Source organism: Oncorhynchus masou, chromosome 25, assembly GCF_036934945.1.
Source record: "Oncorhynchus masou masou isolate Uvic2021 chromosome 25, UVic_Omas_1.1, whole genome shotgun sequence".
Classification (NCBI taxonomy): Eukaryota; Metazoa; Chordata; class Actinopteri; order Salmoniformes; family Salmonidae; genus Oncorhynchus; species Oncorhynchus masou.
In genome coordinates this window covers 17502559-17523841 of record NC_088236.1, presented here as the reverse complement: position 1 = coordinate 17523841, position 21283 = coordinate 17502559, and the positions used below count along the sequence as shown (strand labels likewise).

The 21283-nt window shown below is 42.8% G+C and overlaps 2 protein-coding genes across 2 annotated transcripts; one reads left to right on the top strand and one right to left on the bottom strand.

Annotated features, from left to right (window-relative positions):
• Positions 1-3147: 3147 nt before the first annotated feature.
• LOC135513835 (zinc finger protein 366-like) lies at positions 3148-15512 on the bottom strand. The gene is given in 9 exon segments (XM_064936791.1): positions 3148-4365; positions 4368-5212; positions 7122-7296; positions 8527-8718; positions 9031-9117; positions 9430-9580; positions 10234-10401; positions 11852-12868; positions 15370-15512. Coding segments are annotated over 8 exon segments (2670 nt in total). The 5' UTR covers positions 12865-12868; positions 15370-15512; the 3' UTR covers positions 3148-4326.
• Positions 15513-17961: 2449 nt separating this feature from the next.
• Positions 17962-19170, top strand: LOC135513511 (isotocin-neurophysin IT 2-like). Its single transcript, XM_064936388.1, has 3 exons — positions 17962-18147; positions 18431-18635; positions 18736-19170. Exons 1-3 carry the CDS (start codon positions 18028-18030, stop codon positions 18873-18875), a joined length of 465 nt encoding a protein of 154 aa, XP_064792460.1. The 5' UTR covers positions 17962-18027; the 3' UTR covers positions 18876-19170.
• Positions 19171-21283: the final 2113 nt, after the last annotated feature.

Here is a 21283-nt window from a genome sequence, read left to right as displayed (position 1 = left end):
TTGGGCCTGCTTTTCTTCAGCAGGGACAGGGAAGATGGTTAAAATTGATGGGAAGATGGATGGAGCCAAATACAGGACCATTCTGGAAGAGAACCTGATGGAGTCTGCAAAAGACCTGAGACTGGGAAGGAGATTTGTCTTCCAACAAAACAATGATCCAAAACATAAAGCAAAATCTACAATGGAATGGTTCAAAAATAAACATATCCAGGTGTTAGAATGGCCAAGTCAAAGTCCAGACCTGAATCCAATCGAGAATCTGTGGAAAGAACTGAAAACTGCTGTTCACAAATGCTCTCCATCCAACCTCACTGAGCTCGAGCTGTTTTGCAAGGAGGAATGGGAAAAAATTTCAGTCTCTCAATGTTACAGCTGTAATCGCAGCAAAAGGTGGCGCTACAAAGTATTAACTTAAGGGGGCTGAATAATTTTGCACGCCCAATTTTTCAGTTTTTGATTTGTTAAAAAAGTTTGAAATATCCAATAAATGTCGTTCCACTTCATGATTGTGTCCCACTTTTTGTTGATTCTTCACAAAAAAATACAGTTTTATATCTTTATGTTTGAAGCCTGAAATGTGGCAAAAGGTCGCAAAGTTCAAGGGGGCCGAATACTTTTGCAAGGCACTGTATATATACAGTTGAAGTCAGAAGTTTACATACACCTTAGCCACATCTTAGCCAAATACATTTAAACTCAGTTTTTCACAATTCCTGACACTGTCTTAGGTCAGTTAGGATCACCACTTTATTTTAAGAATTTGAAATGTTAGAATAATAGTAGAGAGAATGATTTATTTCAACTTGTATTTCTTTCATCACATTCCCAGTGGGTCAGAAGTTTACATACATTCAATTAGTATTTGGTAGCATTGCCTTTAAATTGCTTAACTTGGGTCAAATGTTTTGGTTAACCTTCCACAAGCTTTCCACAATAAGTTGGGTGAATTTTGGCCCATTCCTCCTGACAAAGCTGGTGTAACTTAGTCAGGTTTGTAGACCTCCTTGCTCGCACACACTTTTTCAGTTCTGCCCAAACATTTCCTATACCATTGAGTCCAGGGCTTTGTGATGGCCACTCCTGTCACGTTCTGACCTTTATTTCCTTTGTTTTGTCTTTATTTAGTATGGTCAGGGCGTGAGTTGGGTGGGCAGTCTATGTTTGTTTGTTCTATATTTTGGGTATTTCTATGGTTCGGGCTAGTATGGTTCTCAATCAGAGGCAGGTGTCATTAGTTGTCTCTGATTGAGAATCATACTTAGGTAGCCTGGGTTTCACTGTGTGTTTGTGGGTGATTGTTCCTGTCTCTGTGTTTGCACCAGATAGGACTGTTAGGGTTTTCACATTTCTTGTTTTATGTAGTCAGTTGTTCATGTGTACATTACGTATTAAAAAGAACCATGGACACTTACCACGCCGCATATTGGTCCTCTGATCCTTTTCGCCTCTTCTCTTCGGAAGAAGAGGAGGAAATTCCTTACAACTCCAATACCTTAACAGTGGACTAATGAAAACAATGACAAAATAATTTTGGAGTGGATTATTAAGCCATTTTACTTTGGAAGTATGTTCGGAGTCATTGTCCATTTGGAAGTCTAATTTGCGACGAAGCTTTAACTTCCTGACATGTTGAGATGTTGCTTCAATATATCCACATAATTTTAATTCCTGATGATGCCATCTGTTTTGTGAAGTGCACCAGTTCCTCCAGTTCCTCCTGCAACAAAGCACCCCCACAACATGATGCTGCCACCCCTGTGCTTCACGGTTGGGATGGTGTTCTTCGACTTGCAAGCCTCCCCCTTTTTCCTCCAAACATATGGTCATTTTGGCCAAACAGTTCTATTTTTGTTTCATCAGACCAGAGAACATTTCTCAAAAAAGTACGATATTTATTGCAAACCGTAGTCTGTTTTTTTAATGGCGGTTTTGGAGCAGTGGCTTCTTCCTTGCTGAGCGGTCTTTCAGGTTATGCCGATATAGGACTCGTTTTACTGTGGATATAGATACATGTCCCTGTTTCCTCCAACATCTTCACAAGGTCCTTTGCTTTTATTCTGGGATTGATTTGACTAGTACTGTATATATTTTTAAGCTGTTTCACATGACAGGCAAGAAATGGAAATTCACTACTCATTATTCCAGTGTTGTCATTTTTCTCTCTTATCGTCAGCCATACCGTAGTTGCTATAGAATGCAAATATGGATACATACAGTAGATTACTGGCAATTCCATCACTACCTGGTATGGCAACTGCTCGGCCTCCGACCACAAGGCACTACAGAGGAACGGCCCAGTACATTACTGGGACCAAGCTTCCTGCCATCCAGGACCTTTAGACCAGTCGGTGTCAGAGGAAGGCCCTAAAAATGGTCAAACTCCAGCCACCCTAGTCATAGACTGTTCTCTCTGCTACCTCATAGCAAGCGGTACCGGATTGCCAAGGCTATGTCCAAGAGGCTTCTAAACAGCTTCTACCGCAAGCCATAAGATGCCTGAACAACTAATCAAATGACTACCCAGACTATTTTCATTGCCCACCCCCCCTTTTACACTGCTGCTACTCTCTGTTATCATTTATGCATAGTCACTTTAATAACTCTACCTTCATGTACATATTACCTCAACTAACCGGTGCACATTGACTCTGTACCGGTACACCCCTGTATATATTCTCACTATTGTTCTTTTTCTGTTGCTCTTTAATTACTTTACTTTTATCTCTTATTCTTATCCATATTTGTTTAACTGCTTTGTTGGTTTGTTGGTTAGGGGCTCGTAAGCATTTCACCTGTTGTATTCGGCACATTTGACTAATACAATTTGATTTGATTTGAATTGAATTATCAGCAGGACATTTCGCCATATGCACAAGGCTTTGACAGAGTCATATTGAAATATGCTGTGGAGTTTATAAGACAGGAAGGGACTACAGATAGGCTACTACTCAACTCTATATGGGGCAGATACCCTATGTGGCCCCGTGATGCTGTACTACTATGGCTGACCCTTTAAAACAACACATTTTACTGCATCTATCTGGTGTATATGACTATTTACTATAGCCTTCATACCCTGTGGTGTGCCTTCTCACTATCCTCTACACGTGAAAATATTAAACACAACCTTGTGTTTTAAAATCTCAGTTCATATTTTTATAAATACAGATTACAGACACTCATTTATTTCAAAGTCAGTCACTCAAGCGTTTACAAGAAATCACAAAATCATGGCTTCCCTCATTAGATGAAATAACTTTTGTTGACTCAAAACAAAATAACACAATTTACAGACTAATTGAAACTTTCAGTAGAAAATCATTTAAAACTACCAATACAAAAGATAAATGATTGTTATCACATTGAAATCCCATGCTCATTAATTACAGATTGGCTTTATAAAAGTACTAGTTAAAATGTTCATTTTATTTACATCACAATTTCATGCAAATGTAACATTTTCTTAAAGATACATATTTTCACATGCACAAGTATTGTCAGTCCTATCAGACTGAAATACAACAGGCTTCACAGCTTGTTCAAGGTAATACTTAAATATCTCCCCACCCCTTTTGGAATGGTTCTTGACCCTCTTCTCTTCAGCACAGTAGCCTATTCCCTACTCCTATTCCTCCTGCTAAGAATGTCTCCCCACCCCCTTTGGAATGGTTCTTGACCCTCTTCTCTTCAGCACAGTACCCTATTCCCTACTCCTATTCCTCCTGCTCAGAATGTCTATGCTTCTTCTTCTGTTCTTCCTTTACCCAGCACAGTAGCCTATTCCCTACTCCTATTCCTCCTGCTTAGAATGTCTATGCTTCTTCTTCTGTTCTTCCTTTACCCAGCACAGTAGCCTATTCCCTACTCCTATTCCTCCTGCTTAGAATGTCTATGCTTCTTCTTCTGTTCTTCCTTTACCCAGCACAGTACCCTATTCCCTACTCCTATTCCTCCTGCTCAGAATGTCTATGCTTCTTCTTCTGTTCTTCCTTTACCCAGCACAGTAGCCTATTCCCTACTCCTATTCCTCCTGCTCAGAATGTCTATGCTTCTTCTTCTGTTCTTCCTTTACCCAGCACAGTACCCTATTCCCTACTCCTATTCCTCCTGCTTAGAATGTCTATGCTTCTTCTTCTGTTCTTCCTTTACCCAGCACAGTAGCCTATTCCCTACTCCTATTCCTCCTGCTTAGAATGTCTATGCTTCTTCTTCTGTTCTTCCTTTACCCAGCACAGTAGCCTATTCCCTACTCCTATTCCTCCTGCTTAGAATGTCTATGCTTCTTCTTCTGTTCTTCCTTTACCCAGCACCCGCTCTCACCAAATCCTATTCTTTCTCCTCGTCAGGCCCTATGGTTTCTGATAATAAACACCTGGGTCTGAGTGGTAGTCTCTTTCACATGGTTCAGGTGTGTCCATCATCTCTTCACCTGCGTCAGAATGGTAAACCTGGTCAACTATCTCTAGCTGGTCAGGGTCAGGCTTATACAACTGGTCATCTAACTCTGAATCTGAGTGGTACACATGTTTACCTGTATTACCTGACCCAGGGTAACGCACATTGGCACCTATGTGGTGTCCACCTGCCTCTTGTTCATACAGCTGGCCCCCCAGCTCGGAGTCGGAGTCATACACCTGTCTACCTGTCACACACTGGTACACCTTTTCCTCTGCATCACCTGGCTCTGACACATGCTGATAAACCTCTTCACCTGCCCTCGGCGGGTACACCTGTCCACGTGTTTCCATGTCCTGTCCATACACCTGTCTATCTGTCTCAGACCTGTACACCTGTCCAACTGTCTCCATGTCCTGTCCATACACCTGTCTATCTGTCTCAGACCTGTACCCCTGTCCAGCTGTCTCCATGTCCTGTCCATACACCTGTCTATCTGTCTCAGACCTGTACCCCTGTCCAACTGTCTCCATGTCCTGTCCATACACCTGTCTATCTGTCTCAGACCTGTACCCCTGTCCCCCAGTGTGGTGTTGGTAGACCTCAGGACTGTACTGGCTCCTCCTGTACAGGCTGTCTTCCTCATCCTCCTCCTGGCAGGAGCTCCCCAGGACGCTCTCCCCGTCCGACTGGGAGAGGCGCAGGCTGGGCCGCGGTGGCCGGGGCTTCTGGGAGAGGTCAAAAGGCTCTTCCTGTCTGGAGCGGGCACGAAGACCCAGAGGGGCCGACAAGCAGAACCGCCCCCGCCGCCTGAACACTGGAGGAGAGACACATGATACAATCTGAATTTGCTGAACACTGGAGAACAGTGACACATATCACAACAGAGATACGTATTTAGTATTTTATTCGGATCCCCAATTAGCTGCTGACAAGGCAGAGGCTACTCTTCCTGGGGTCCAAACAGGCAACAAAACACAAGAAATAAAATACATATTTTACATGACACACCTAATACAATTTAAAATACAATACATAACACAATATATAACTCAATATATAATACAATACATAATACAAAATATAATTCAATATATAATAAAATACATAATACAATATAGTATAATACAATATATAATAAAATATATAATACAATACATAATACAACATATAACACAGTACACAATCCAATATATAATGCAACATAAAATACAATATATAATACAACAAAGACCAATCAATCTCTCCTCAACTTTGAGCCAGGAGAGATAGACATGCATGTCAAGACATTCGCCCTCCGTGTACATCTAAGTGCTGCTCTGTTCTGGACCAACTGCAATTTGCCTATGTCTTCTTTGGTGCTACTAGGTAGTAGTCCAGGTGCGACAAAACGAGGGCCTGTAGGACCTGTCTGGTTGATTGAGATGTCACTTATTTACATAAGTATTCAGACCCTTTGCTATGAGACTTGAAATTCAGCTCAGGTGCATCCTGTTTCCATTGATCATCCTTGAGATGTCTCTACAACTTGATTGAAGTCCACCTGTGTTAAATTCAATTGATTGGACATGATTTAGAAAGGCCCACACCTGTCTATATAAGGTCCCACAGTTGGCAGTTGGCAGAGCAAAAACCAAGCCATGAGGTCGAAGGAATTGTCCGTAGAGCTTCGAGACAGGATTGTGTCGAGGCACAGATATGGGGAAGGGTAGGAAAAAATGTCTGCAGCATTGAAGGTCCCCAAGAACACAGTGGCCTCCATCATTCTTGAACGGAATATGTTTGGAACCACCAAGACTCTTCCTAGAGCTCGTCATCTGGGCCAAACTGAGCAATTGGGGGAGAAGGGCATTGGTCAGGGAGGTGACCAAGAACCCGATAGTCACTCTGACAGAGCAACAGAGTTCCTCTGTGGAGATGGGAGAACCTTCCAGAAGGACAACCATCTCTGCAGCGCTCCACCAATCAGGCCTTTATGGTAGAGTGTACAGATGGAAGCTACTCCTCAGTAAAAGGCTCATGTGTGGGGATATTTTTTAGTGGCAGGGACTGGAAGACTAGTCAGGATCGAGGCAAAGATGAATGAAGTAAAGTACAGAGAGATCCTTAATGAAACCTGCTCCAGAGCGCTCAGGACCTTAGACTGGGGAAACAACCCTAAGCACACAACCAAGACAATGCCTGAGTGGCTTCGGAACAAGTCTCTGATCGTCCATGAGTGGCTCAGCCAGAGTCCGGACTTGAACCTGATTGAAAATCTCTGGAGAGACCTGGAAATAGCTGTGCAGCAACACTCCCCATGCAACCTGACAGAGCTTGAGAGGATCTGCAGAGAAGAATGGGAGAAACTCCCCAAATACAGGTGTGCCAAGCTTGCAGAGTCATACCCAAGGAGACTCAATGCTGTAATTATGTTACTTATAATTATATAATTATTACTTATGTTAATTATATATTGCCGTCTTTTTTATTTTATATAAATTAGCAAACATTTAAAATATATATGTTTTTGCTTTGTCATTATGGGGTGTTGCAAAACAATTCAATACATTTTAGAATAAGGTTGTAACCTAACAAAATGTAGAAAAGTACTTTCCGTAGGAACTGTTTATCTCAATTTGACTGGCTGATTTTGATTTAGCTTCAGGGTAGGAAGGTTCTAGAAAGTCTCACTGCAGAAAGGGAGGAACCATATGATGCATTTATCCATAGCCTGGAGTACTTACCTCTTGCATTCAGGCCCATGTCCATGATCCCGTGTTTGACCTTCATATGGCGGGTGAGGTTCCCCTTCAGAGTGAACTTGCTGGGGCAGTAGCGGCACTTGAAGGGCCTGCTGTCAGAGTGCAGGTGCATATGGCCCATCAAGTTATGCATTCTGTTGAACTCCTTCCCACACAGCTGAAAACAAGGAAGACCAAAAATAAAATAGTCAGATATGTGCTCACGGACGAACCAATAAGGCACATGAATTGAAGAACAAACAGAATGTGGAACAGATTTATTTTCGGCATTTAAAGACTTCATCAGGCTCCTAGGAAAGCAGGGCATGTGCTTGAAAGCAACAGACAATCAGCTGATAAACTCAAACCAGCATTTGGGCAAAGAATTATTGCAATTTTTCCTCAAACAACTGCATTGAATACCAACTATTGAAATAGTTTGTGTACACATTCCTTGATTACAATTTGGGAATTCCATTATTCCTTGAACCACATCATAGCACTTCCTGGTATAGTAAACACCATTCAAGGGCAGAAAAACAACGGCAAGTCTCGTACTGTGTCCACTTATCAAACTTTCTTCTCTATCAAACAACTGATATGTTAGATGACGAATCCTCATTCAGAGCTGTAATAGGAGCTGGATGCAATCGTGAACGTATGTGTGCAGACAATCAGACAGACAGACAGACAGACAGACAGACAGACAGACAGACAGACAGACAGACAGACAGACAGACAGACAGACAGAGAGAGAGGGAGAAAGGGCCAGAAGAGGAGGGATGGGAAGGGCAACTCCTGCTCTGTCCTTCCTCTGTATTCTTTTTGATTAGGGTTTCCTTCAGGAGGAGAGAGGGACTGTAAACTGTCCAAGAGGACCGTGAGAAAACAGGAAGTGTTCCCTCCAGCAGCAGAGAAAGCGAGATGAAATCTATTTGCGGGGCCTGATCTCCGGGGAGGCTGGGGGCCATTGTTAGAGAGGCAGTTTGTGCAGCGATATCCTTCCTATGGAAGAGGAGGGATCTCACTGCCAAATCTTCTCTCTGTCTACATTCTCCTCATTGTCTCAACTCTTTAATTAGTGAACAAGGTCATACAGACACTCAGAAACAGTGTTGAGCTGCTTCAGAGTGTCTATTGGCTTCTCTAGACTTTATATTATAGTAATAAAACTATTGTTTGTGTTATTTGTTATTTTTCCCCCCAATTTTGTGATATCCAATTGGTAGTTACAGTCTTGTCCCATCGCTGCCACTCCCGTGCGGACTCGGGAGAGGCGACGTTCGAGAGCCATGTGTCCTCCGATACATGCCCCGCCAAGCCACACTGCTTCTTGACACACTGAAATGTCATAAATGAAACTGTCTCTAGCGCTCTCCTCAACATATTGTACCATAAGAACACTCACCTTGCATTTGTAGGGTTTGATGTCAGAGTGGACGATCATGTGGGCCTTGAGGGTCTGTTTCTGGACAAAGCTCTTGAAGCAGAGGTGACACTGGTAAGACCTGATGTTAGTATGGATCAAGACGTGGCGCTTCATGTTTGCCAAGAGGGTGAACTCCCGACCACAGATACGACACTTGTGCTCCTTCACCCCCTGAGAGAGAGAGAGAGAGAGAGAGAGAGAGAGAGAGAGAGAGAGAGAGAGAGAGAGAGAGAGAGAGAGAGAGAGAGAGAGAGAGAGAGAGAATGTTTTGATTAATTGTTGTTTGTCTAAATAACCATCCGAGTGGAAAATTGTCTTACAATGACAAGCAAGACCGTCAGGGACAAGAACGACAAGACAGACATGTTAGCATGACAAAAAGAGAGTGGATGCCTTGTATCGTCTGAAAAAGGCAGAATAATAGGATTCTCACAATATTACATGACTGAACTTGTAGCTACGGTTACTGTAGCATGCACTCACATCTCTCTCTAAAGTCTCATTTGTCTGTTTGCTGGGCTCAAGGTTTTTGAGGAGAGCTGCTCTTTGTCCTGGCTTCACCATGTAGTACTAAAAGACAGTTTGAAGCAGAAACAATGGTGTGAAATTTGTAGTATGAAAGTCATCATACTGTCATGTACGTATATCCCATAACAAAACCATTTCATGTCAACAAATGTAAAGGCCCTTGATGCAGGCTACGTGTCATGGCACCAGCCAGCTGATGCTGTCAACAGATACAGCCTGAACAGCCCTTTGACCCACAGACACTTCATCTCCACAACACAACCTAGCCTTGTGAAGACACGTCCCTCTAAACACTCATGTTGACATTAGTGGGCAGCAGTACGCGGACAGTATGAAAACCCCACCCAGTCTTACCTTATGTGTGAGTGTGTGCTGTTTGAGGTGATGGGACTGTATAAACTCCATGCCACACTCGCTGCAGATGTATGGCCGGATGTCTTTGTGCTTCATCATGTGGTTCTGCAGCTGGCTGGGGTACTGGAAGCTCTTCTGGCACTCACTACACCTGGACAGAAAACAGACACTCACTACACCTGGACAGAAAACAGACACTCACTACACCTGGACAGAAAACAGACACTCACTACACCTGGACAGAAAACAGACACTCACTACACCTGGACAGAAAACAGGCCCTCACTACACCTGGACAGAAAACAGACACTCACTACACCTGGACAGAAAACAGACACTCACTACACCTGGACAGAAAACAGACACTCACTACACCTGGACAGAAAACAGACACTCACTACACCTGGACAGAAAACAGACACTCACTACACCTGGACAGAAAACAGACACTCACTACACCTGGACAGAAAACAGACACTCACTACACCTGGACAGAAAACAGACACTCACTACACCTGGACAGAAAACAGACACTTGCTATACACCTGGACAGAAAACTACTGAAATAGAATGAGAATTGGAATTGAGATAGAACTATAACTCTCTACAGAAAAGTCACACTCTGATGTGGCCTGGATTTAGCCAAAAAGTAAAAGTTTCCTGATAACCAGCTTGTTGTTTTTTTTTACTGTCAAACCCACAAATCTTCCAGTGGTGGTAATGTAAAATATCTACAAGCAGAAATAGGGGTAACAGACACAAGGTAATGTGCAGCCCATCGGGTGTTTCTGGGCATACAGCTACCTGTAAAGAGTGGGACCTCTGTGGGCCGTCAGGTGTCTCTTGAGCTGGGCCAGAGTGGGGAAGTCCAAACCACACTCCACACACACGTTCTCCTGGCATTTCTCATGCTTCAGCTCATGGGCCCGCAGCTCACTAGGGTAGGCAAAACCCCTCCCACACACCCCACAACTAGAGAAGAGAGGGTAGGATAGGAGAGGAGTAGAAACAATAAACAAAATTAATAATTTGACCAAATATTTAGGAAGGGGTCATGGAGTCTGTGAAAGAAGAAACCACATGGAAAAAGTGATAAGCAAGTTAGGTAAAAAAAATATTTATTGTGTTAGAGATTTCATGAAGCTTGTATCTAAACCAAAGTAAATAATTGTAAGATTGCTCTATACATCAGTTGTGGTCTCTACACGTGTAGAAAAAAGGGTTCCAAAATGGTTCTTCGGCTGTGCCCGTAGGAGAACCCTTTTTGGTCCGAGGTAGAACCTCGCTCAGTGGACAGTTTACTAGGTACACCCTATCTAGCACCGGGTTGGACCCCCCTTTGCCTCCAGAACAGCCTGAATTCTTCAGGGCATGGAAACATAACTCAATTAATATTATAGGACCTAATGTGTGCTATGAAAAATTTCCCCACACCATTACACCACCACCAGCCTGTACCATTGACACCAGGCAGGATGGGGACATGGACTCCTGAATCCATGGGGGGGGATTCGTCAGACCAAGCAAGGTTTTTCCACTTCTCAATTGTCCAGTGTTGGTGATTGCGTTGCCCACTGAAGCCGCTTCTTCTTGTTTTTAGCTGATAGGAGTTGAACCCAGTGTGGTCGTCTGCTGCAATAGCCCATCCGTGACAAGAGCCGACCAATTGTGCGTTCCGAGATGCCGTTCTGCACACCACTGTTGTACTGCGCCATTACTTGCCTGTTTGCTGGCCGCCTGTTAGCTTGCACGATTCTTGCCATTCTCCTTTGACCTCTCATCAACAAGCTGTTTTCGCCCACAGGTGTGCTGCTAACTGGATGTTTTATGTTTGTCACACCATTCTCGGTAAACCCTAGACACTGTTGTGTGTGAAAAGTCCCATGAGGGTGGACATTTTTTGAGATACTGGATCCATTACACCTGGTACCGATGATCATACCTCAAATCCTCTTAGGTCTCTCTTTTGCCCCTTCTAACATTCAATTGAACAGTAACTAAATGCCTCGATGCCTGTCTGCCTGCTTTATATAGCAAGCCATGGCCACGTGACTCATTGTTTGTAGGAGTGAGCCATTTTCGTGAACTGGGTGATGTACCTAATAAACTGAGAAAACTGAGTCTATGTAGATACTTTTGTTAGAAAGAATACTATATTTCCCTTGATGGAGTGATGCTGAATGAAAAAATTGAAGGAAAAAAATTGGTCAACTCTCCCCCCACTCTCCCATACTGATGACAATTTATGGACAGGTCTAAGTTTGTTCTATCCTTGGTCTGCGTTTGAGTCACAGACTAGGCATGTAATGTAAGGTCCTTGTTGAACTAATTGTCTTAATTCTCAGCTAGACTAAATAAAGAGTAACTCTAGTCTATTAACTCCAGTAACTCTAATCTAGACTAAGATGGTGCCATTACTGACCTGTACGGCTTCACGTCACTATGCTGCATCATGTGCCTCTTCAGGTGGCTGGTCTGGGTGAAGGCCTTGTGGCACACCTGGCACTTGTGTGGCCGTGTGCCCTGGTGGGTGAGCATGTGAGTGTGCAGGTGGCTCAGCTGCTTGAACCGATTCCCACACAGATGGCAGCTGTGAGGCTTGATCCCACTGTGGCCCAGGATGTGTGTGACCAGGTTATACTTGGATGTGTATGACTTCTCACAAGTACGGCACTTCCAACGCTTCTGGTTTCCTCCTACATCTACGTGATAGCTGTCGTCGATGTGGATGTTGAGACCCAGCTTCTCAGCGCTGGTCATCCCACCTCGGGGCCCTCTGCCTGGGCTGTGCCGACTAGGTCGTGGTGCCTCTCCGGGGTAAAAGGCTCCAGGAGAGAGGTGCATGATGGGCCCAGGCATGAAGAAGGGGAAGGGGAGGAGAGGGGGGAAGAATAGGGGAGGAGGGTGGTGATGGAGGATAGGAGAGGGAGGCCACAAAGGTGAGGGGCTGAGTGGTTCCTGTTTCACCTGCAATGGGAGGCCCATAGTTGTCTCATATCTGGACATAGCCCTGTGGTGCAGCTGGAGCCGGCTCAGGTCGATCATACCTTGAATGGGCATGGGAGAGGGAGGGAGACATGGGCGAGGAGGGAAGGAGAACGGAAGGTGGTTGAGATCAACAGTTTTGGTGTTGCCTCGACGCTCCACCTCCTCCATGTCTCCTGTAGGGGATTCGGAACCCTCCATTTTTTGTGGCCTTCTTTTGCGTTTTTGGGAACCTTCCCTCTGGGTGTAATGCATGCCCTCAGAGCCCCGTGGCCGATGGTGAGTCAGGGGGCTGTAGGCCTCTCTGGTCGGGAAGGGGGAGAGTTTGGTTGGGTTCAGGTAGAGTGGGGGTGGGCTCAGATAAAGACTGTGGTGAGAGACAGGTCTCAGGTCTTCCCTATGAGGACTCCTCCTGTCTGGTCTGAAACCTAGAATGTCTGTGTCCATCATTTACCTGCATGGTGAAATATACAGAAGATATCAGTTATGTATGTCAACCATTACAATATGATTAACATAAGCATGCTTCTCCAACACCCGAGGAAGAGAACCAGTCCTTCTGGCGTTACCTACCTACTGCACAGGTAGCCATGACAACACTAATCGCTGTCCTCTGTTACATTGTTATAACCTGTCACTTCTCGCTTCTGTACTACCATCCCTTCTTCCTCTACCATCCATTCCTCTGAAACAGGAACTATCGTTCACTTCTCCTCCTCTCTCTGCTTTGTTCATCTTTTTGCATGGATTGGTGGAAGGGCACTTCTCCTTTTGTCCTCCACTACAGCGCTGTGTTAGATTTCTTACTTAGCTCTAGAGATGCACAAGTTCCAAACAAATTGACCACCAGATCTGCATACTCTGCTTAAGAAGAGCCAACCAACTACATCCACTATAGAGTGTGAATGACTGGATTAATGTTGGCATTTTTGTAGTTATGAGCTGAAGACAGTTAGTGGGAGGGACACAGGAGATTGGCTGTGACAGAGGGAATCAGACAATCAAACAATAAAGTGTTCAACTTCTGCAGTTCTGCTAAATGAGGACGAGACAATACTGTTAGTAGCCCTTTCCTGCAGTCAATGACCAAAAGCGCTCTCTTTGGCCTCATGGGTGTATTGAATTTTATTATTAATGAAGATGATAAAAAATACTGTGTTTCAATGTCAAATAAAGTGTAATATTGGAATGCAAACTCAAAATGGAATAGATTTCAACACTACAGTGCATTCGGAATGTATTCAGACCTCTTGACTTTTTCCACATTTTGTTACGTTACGGACTTCTTTTAAAATGGATTAAGTCATTTTTTCCCCTCATCAACCTACACACAATATCCCATATTGACAAAGCATTGAAGGTCCCCAAGAACACAGTGGCCTCCATCATTCTTAAATGGAAGAAGTTTGTAACCACCAAGACATTTCCTAGAGCTGGCCGCCTGGCCAACCTGAGCAATTGGGGGAGAATGGCCTTGGTCAGGGAGGTGACCAAGAACCTGATGGTCACTCTGAAAGAGCTACATAGTTCCTCTGTGGAGATGGGAGAACCTTCAAGAAGGCCAAAAGGCACCTAAAGACTCTCAGACCATCAGAAACAATATTCTCTGGTCTGAAGAAATCAAGAATGAACTCTTTGGCCTAAATATCACATCTGGAGGAAACCTGAATAAACCTGAATGTTCTTGAGTGGCCGATCAAACATCTCTGGGGAGACCTGAAAATAGCTTTGCAGCAACACTCCCCACCCAACCTGACAAAGCTTGAGAGGATCTGCAGAGAAGAATGGTAGAAGCTCACCAAATACAGGTGTGCTAAACTTGTAGCATCATACCCAAGAAGACTCGAGGCTGTAATCGCTGCCAAAGGTGCTTCAACAAAGTACTGAGTAAAGGGTTGAATACTTACATAAATGTGATATTTTTGTTTTTTATTTACAATTTCTAAAAACCTGGTTTTGCTTTGTCTTTTTGGGTTATTGTGTGTAAATTGATGAGGGGGAAAAAACTATTTAATCCATTTTAGTATAAGGCTAAATGTGGAAAAAGTCAAGGTGTCAGAATACTTTCCGAATGCACTGTATATCTGACACTGTACAGGTGTCTTCTTTTGTTGTTGTTGCCCATAACCATGTGTGTCAGCTGTATACTTCGGTTTCAAAGTCGATTTCTTTTAGCCCACTGCTGTAAAAGGTTAATTATTAATGATGCCAGTTATGTGAATACAGTGTGATATTTCTCTGAACTGCTATCAACCTACAGACCAAAACCACTGAGAACTTCCAATGTTGATAGGGATTGGGATGGTGATGGTCATCATCAAGGATAAAGATTAGGTCACAATTCAATTATTGTTAATAAAACGACACTTAATAATGGGATACTCTAAGCTTCAATGTGTTATTCCAGTCACAGTGTGAAAAAAATATCATGATGTAAAGTATGTGATATAAACATATTACAATATTATGAAAACTAGGTAAATCAAATGTTTCCTCAAATGCAAACAGATGACAAGTAACCAGTCACATGTACCTGACTGTCAGACACTCAAGCAATTCATTATCAACCAGATGTCAATGCATATTCAAACACTTTCTCTATTCATTTTTATGAATCACCTCAAATACGTTCACTACATTACTCTGCTCCTCACACAGTACTGTCAGATACACAAGTACTTACAATATCTCTATTTAGGCAATACACACAGTTTCTCAACATTTTTTAAATGCAAAAAGTTTCCCCAGAACCATGCCCTTACTATCTATTCTACACAGAATGGCGCAGTACTGAAAGACCACTCTGTCTCTTCCTCTCTCTCTCTGTCTGCCCTGCCAGTGTATATCCCCAGTGAAAACAATACAACACAACTAAGACAATAAAACAAAAGCCCCCCCATCACCCTCATGTCATGCCATGCCCTGTTAGTTCTCAGCTGGACCTGAGAGACTCACCTCTCTGTCCAGCGGTAGTGCAGCAGCCGTGTTCGGCTGTATTCCAGCTCCTGTAACAATCTCTCTGGCCTGCTGCTGTCCTGACAATGAGCCACCCATCCACGGACAGCATTTGATGTTACTTAAGAAAGAGAACAGGAACAATTGCTTTGTTCTCATTTTTCAGATGAGTACCTTCGGAGAGAAGGAAGGAAGGGAGGGAGAGGAAGTCAACAAGCCTTCCTGCTGAAAAATAAGGAAACACTAGATAGACATCTCATTTTCTCTACAAAATAAGGATTTACACAGCTTTGGGAGAGACTGGATGAGGCTTGTTTTAAACAATTGAATAGTAGTACAATGCTGATTGAATGTTGTGCATTGGTAAACAAGCATGGAAGTCCAGGAGAGGAGTTTTCAACTGCCAACACCAACAGTTCTGGGAATCACTTTCACAACCCTGTTTTTCCCATCCTGCAGATTACGCCTCACATGCTAGATTCACACTGCATAAACATAACATCTGTGACGTTAGTTAGTGCAATAATGGCTTACATTTACATTTACATTTAAGTCATTTGGCAGACGCTCTTATCCAGAGCGACTTACAAATTGGCTTCAGGACGTGTGGAAAAAATGTGATGCTGGAAAGACAATTATGCATAGATTATTTAATTGACCAATTAGGGACCACCACAGAAAGGTAATGAATATGTTGTCATGTGATGCTGGTGTATGCTCTGTGAATGCTCATGGTTATGATATAACATTTAAGTGTCTTGATGACATGACAGTGTTCCAAGTCATTTAGACACACGTCTAAATCAAAGTGAAGCTCTGTCTGATTTACACATATACTAGGGTATCAACGTAATGACTAGGAATATTAGAGTATTTCAAGGTTTTCATTTGTTCAACTGGTCTGCTTTAGCCTCTTGAGTGATGGGTAGATTTTATTCAGCATAAACAGAAGGATAGAGTTGGCTCATGTATGACAGTGTAACATGTAGTGAGTCAGTACAGCCACATGTGGGAAGGATAACCCCACTGCACCATGGGAGAAGAGCTCAGTTGGGCCATTTCAAATACTCTTTAAAAGTGATGAAGTGTGCATATACAACATATTTGAACTGGTCCATCATTACTCTCTCAGTCAGGCCAATACACAAGCATATAGACATGTTCCTGGCAGCAACACCCAGCATTTACTTGTCTTTACTCACAGTGACTCTTCATAGTGGGTACTGGATCTTAAAGGTTGAAAACTGTGATATCACATACATCTTATGACACGTGTATGCACCAATCATCCGACGTAAACTCGTCCCCCACAATTTGCGTATATATTCCCCCTGCCTTTCTGCATCAGTACAGGATGACTAAACCGGAAGGCACTAATTGAGCTCATCTCATTGGAAGAGTGAAAGTCTCTAATAGGAAGCCGATTAGCGTTGTCTCTGTTAACGGACTCGGTTAATCAATTAACCTAAGACCTCGACAATGTGTACTAATTGCTATGAGGAATTAGAAAGTTTATTAAGGTGACATATCAGGTATATCGTGTGTGTGTGTGTGTGTGTGTATGTGTGTGTGTGCTTGTGTGTGTGCTAGTGTGTGTGCTAGTGTGCCAATGTGTGTAGCCAATAAAAAGCTCATAAAGTGCACTAATAAGATAACCCCTAGTGCAGGGTTCACCAACTGGGCTGAATTTGGCCCATGGGTGGTCTTATTTGGCCCCCCAAGTCTTCTGAGCAAAAATAATAATCACTTAAATTATAAAAATGGAGTGGAATTTTCATTGTTGGACATACCGGGAAATCAGCTCCAAGTGATTATAATTTAAGAAATCGTTTTTTATTATTCCCACGCTTAATACAGAGACACGTGATCATATACAAATATAAGCAATGTTTGAAATGATTACATTTTAGTCAAACACTTTATCTGTTTGGGCTTCTTGCGGTCAATTTTCAGTCTACAAATTATTTGTAATTGTGTTCCGGCCACCGACCCTCTGCTCAAGCAAAAATTAATCCGCAACTGAATCTAGTCGATGAAATGGTGTATAATCTCAGTAGGTACAAATATGTCTTCTTATCCCATTACTACATGGTGCTGTTTTCTCAATCCTTGAACTGGAACCATCTACAGGATGTAGCCAACTAGTCTGTCAGATAGTTAGCTAACACTGAAATACACTGCTCTACAGTAATTGCCTCCCAATCACCATCTCATTTCGTCATCTCTCTAATAATAGGTCCAGGTTCAACACATCCCCCCCAACCCAATCTACACACCAAACACTTCCCGTCTGTCTCATTCTTCTGACACCTCTCCTCTTTTACATGCATAGTCACGGACACAGGCCCTCCACTAATGATTGTCTCTATGGCTGAAGCCGCACCAGGCCACTCACTGTATGACTGTACTACTGGCCAGGCATCTGCCAAGCCCAAGCCAGGGGCCAGCGCTATCAGGAGGGAGGGTGAGTAAGACAGGCTCATGAATTAACCCTAAGTGGATGTCAGGGGTCCGTGTCACTCCCCGGGAGAGAGGGGAGAGGGTATATAAGAGGTCTGGGTGCTACTGAAGATACATAACTACAACATTCACCCGGGAGTCACTCCGAAACAAAGAAACACATTCGACTTGTACTCTATTCCTCTTCTCTCAGTAGAGATGACTGGAGCCGCTGTGTTCTTGTGTTTATTCTTCCTCATGACTTTCTGTTCAGCCTGCTACATCTCCAACTGTCCCATCGGGGGCAAGAGGTCCGTCATGGACTCTCCACAACGCAAGGTGAGTGGCAACTGTATCTGTCTAGAATCTAGATCTACACTACTTAAATCGTATGTGTATTGTAAACAGCAGGCATTTGTTTTATGCATCAAGAGGGGTAGGAACTGAAAGTGAAGCTCTGTAGAAGCACTGAATTCTGAAGAATCTGAATTCTGAGATTTGACAATGAACCGTTACCTTCCCTGTGAAATAAGGGAGTAAGAATGTTAATAAGAATCAATGTTTTTGAATGATTGTACAACTTACAACTTACTACCCGACTGTCCCTTCTTTCCTCCTGCAGTGCATGTTGTGTGGGCCAGGGGAGCAGGGCCGCTGTTTCGGCCCCAGTATCTGCTGTGGGGAAGGGCTGGGCTGCTGGATGGGCTCCCCAGAGACGGCACGCTGCATGGAGGAGAACTACCTGCCCACCCCCTGTCAGGCAGGAGGGAGACCCTGTGGATCTGAAGAAGGACGCTGCGCTGCACCAGGCATCTGTTGTGACTCAGGTAAGGAAACTTCAATGTCATGTTTCTGGGATGATTTCTATGGTTATTCCACTGGTTCTAATATAGTGGTGGATAAAATGCTTTGCTTTCTGTATCTCAGAGGGCTGCAGTGCGGACCAATCCTGTCTGGCAGAGGAGGAAGGCGACAATCAAATCAGCCAATCAGAGGGCAGCGATGACGCCCTCCTCAGGCTCCTTCACATGGCTGGCCACACCCCTCCTCATCGAGTCCACCAATGAGCTGCCAATGATGCCAGGTTTCCATGGGGGTCACTTGAGAGATTGGCTGTTAGGATTTGTAGTTCAAGGTAACCTAGTTGTAGTTCATTGATTAATTCATCTATTTCACCTACACACCCATTTACTGGCCTCCTTCAGTTTATAGGCAACCTCACTGGATTGGAACCTGTGCACTCCTCTGTAGATTGCCTTTGTATTCCATACTAATAATAATATATTTTACGTACTGTATGTATAGGAATAGCTATCATTAATCTTACAAGTGTTAAGAGGCCACACGTGTATTTTAATAAAGTGTGAGAGTGTGCATGGTTTAGGCATTTGTCTCTATCAGCTAAACAATTACCAGTTGTTTAACATCTACATCTGAAACATGAAATGAGTGACTAAGTGCTCTTCATCATGTAGTTCTCATATTTACTGTAACATTAGGCTCAGTATTTAAGCCAGCACAATGTTTGGTAAGTCACTACAATGGACCATGAAAAATCTGTTATATGGACTTTACTCTCCTTCACTATCACAGCTGTCCTTATATAATAATAATAATACCACACAAACCTTTGAGCGGATATCCTGTAGGTCATTTAGAACCATAAACAGGAACTGAAATAGGTTGTAACTGGGATAGTGACCATAGGTTTTAAATAAAAATCCAGATAAAACGTTTTCGCATTACTACTACCAAGGTTAATATAGTAAACAAAAATAATCACCGAAAAACTATTTAGTAAACTGTATTAAAATAATTGACAAACCCATTTGAAAAACAATATTGAAACAATTATCTTTGCCTCCAAAACTAACTAAAATACATTTTTTTATTTTTTTTGGGGGGGGGGGCTGGAGATGGTGATGTTTCAAAAAAGGTCTAGCTTGTGCATCCTTATCACTAGTTATTACAAGCTAACGTAGAAGAAAATGTCTAGGTATCGAACTTGATTATTCTTGTACTACTAAAGTAAAAGCATTGGATTGGTGAAACATGGCTGGCAGAGTTTCATTCCACCATATGTTATGCACTGGTCTCGACGCTATTCCTTTTAAATCCAAGTCACATTGAGATGTTCTTTATAATTTAAACCTAGCCTGAGGTCTTGAGAACCCAAGGCCATACAGCCATAAGATACTCATTTCAACAATTGACCATATCTGTTCTGACTCACTCAAATGCAATGTGGTTTTGGAAACCGCCAAAATTCTACTTTCAGAATGATATACAGATACAATAGAGGCAGTGAGGCCTAATGGTTAGAGCATTGGACTAGTAACCAAAAGGTAGGAAGATCAAATCCCTGAGCTCACAAAGTAAAAATCAGATGATTTGCCCCTGAACAAGTCAGTTATCCCACTGTTCATAGGCCGTCATTGAAAAGAAGAATTTGTTCTTAACTGACTTGCCTAGTTAAATAAAAGTAAAATATTTAGTGGAAATCTGTGGTTTAACAGCTGACATTAAGTGTATAATTTGTAAGGTTATTTTTGAATGATCTAGAATGAAAATAAACGCACACCTATTTAGGTGAGGTGCTGGCTAGCGGAGCAGAAAACTAGAAAATTAAAGAGAGCCGCACACTCTAGGAGCTCAAATGCAATAATGTAATTACCAACATTTCGACAGCCAAACTGTCTTCATCAGGGTATAATCACAAACACTGTGGGATGACTCGTTTATATAGTGTCAAAAGACACAGGTGTCTGTAATCAGGGCCAAGAGTGGCCTAATATCATTGGTTAATTCTCAAATATTAAAATGGCATACAAAGCACAGCATACAAACAACAAATGGATAGCATACGATCATAGATTAATTTTCAACTACACAAGCTTACAAACAATTACAATGGCAAAGTCACAATAATCACAAGAACGGCTTCAGATCAAAGTCTACTTTGAGACCGAAGGGAGCAAGGGTCTTTAAGTTAAAGTTCCAGGCAGCCTCTCGTTTTAACAATACATTATCAAGGTCACCCCCTCTCCTAGGGAGGGTGACATGTTCCATGCTAATATAACGCAGAGACAAAATCGAGTGGCCTGCCTCCAAAAAGTGGGCCGCAACTGGGTAAGTCAAGTTTTTACACCAAATGGTGCTACGATGCTCTGAGATACCTACTTTTATTCACGCTTTGTTTTACCCACATCATTTTTACCACAAGGACAAGTTATAAGACAAATAACTGGCTTAGTGGAGCACGTAATAACACCTTTGATAGGGATCGAGTTCCCTGTTTGTGGGAGTTTGAAGGATCTACATTTATAAGTGCCATTGCAGTCCCATTGCATATTTTTTATCATAATCAACCTCTAAAAGTCTCAATCCCAAGATTTGATATATTGAACTTGGCCTTTATTACTATTGCCAGTAGAAACGCATGGAATAACACATTCATAAATGGCAAAATAGGCAG

What these genes read in the sequence shown, in the direction of transcription:
- LOC135513511 (XM_064936388.1), top strand. Translation starts at nt 18,028, where the DNA reads ATGACTGGAGCCGCTGTGTTCTTGTGTTTATTCTTCCTCATGACTTTC. An exon ending in TGGACTCTCCACAACGCAAG is followed by an intron (nt 18,148 to 18,430) that starts GTGAGTGGCAAC and finishes TTCCTCCTGCAG; the next exon opens with TGCATGTTGTGTGGGCCAGG. An exon ending in AGGCATCTGTTGTGACTCAG is followed by an intron (nt 18,636 to 18,735) that starts GTAAGGAAACTT and finishes TCTGTATCTCAG; the next exon opens with AGGGCTGCAGTGCGGACCAA.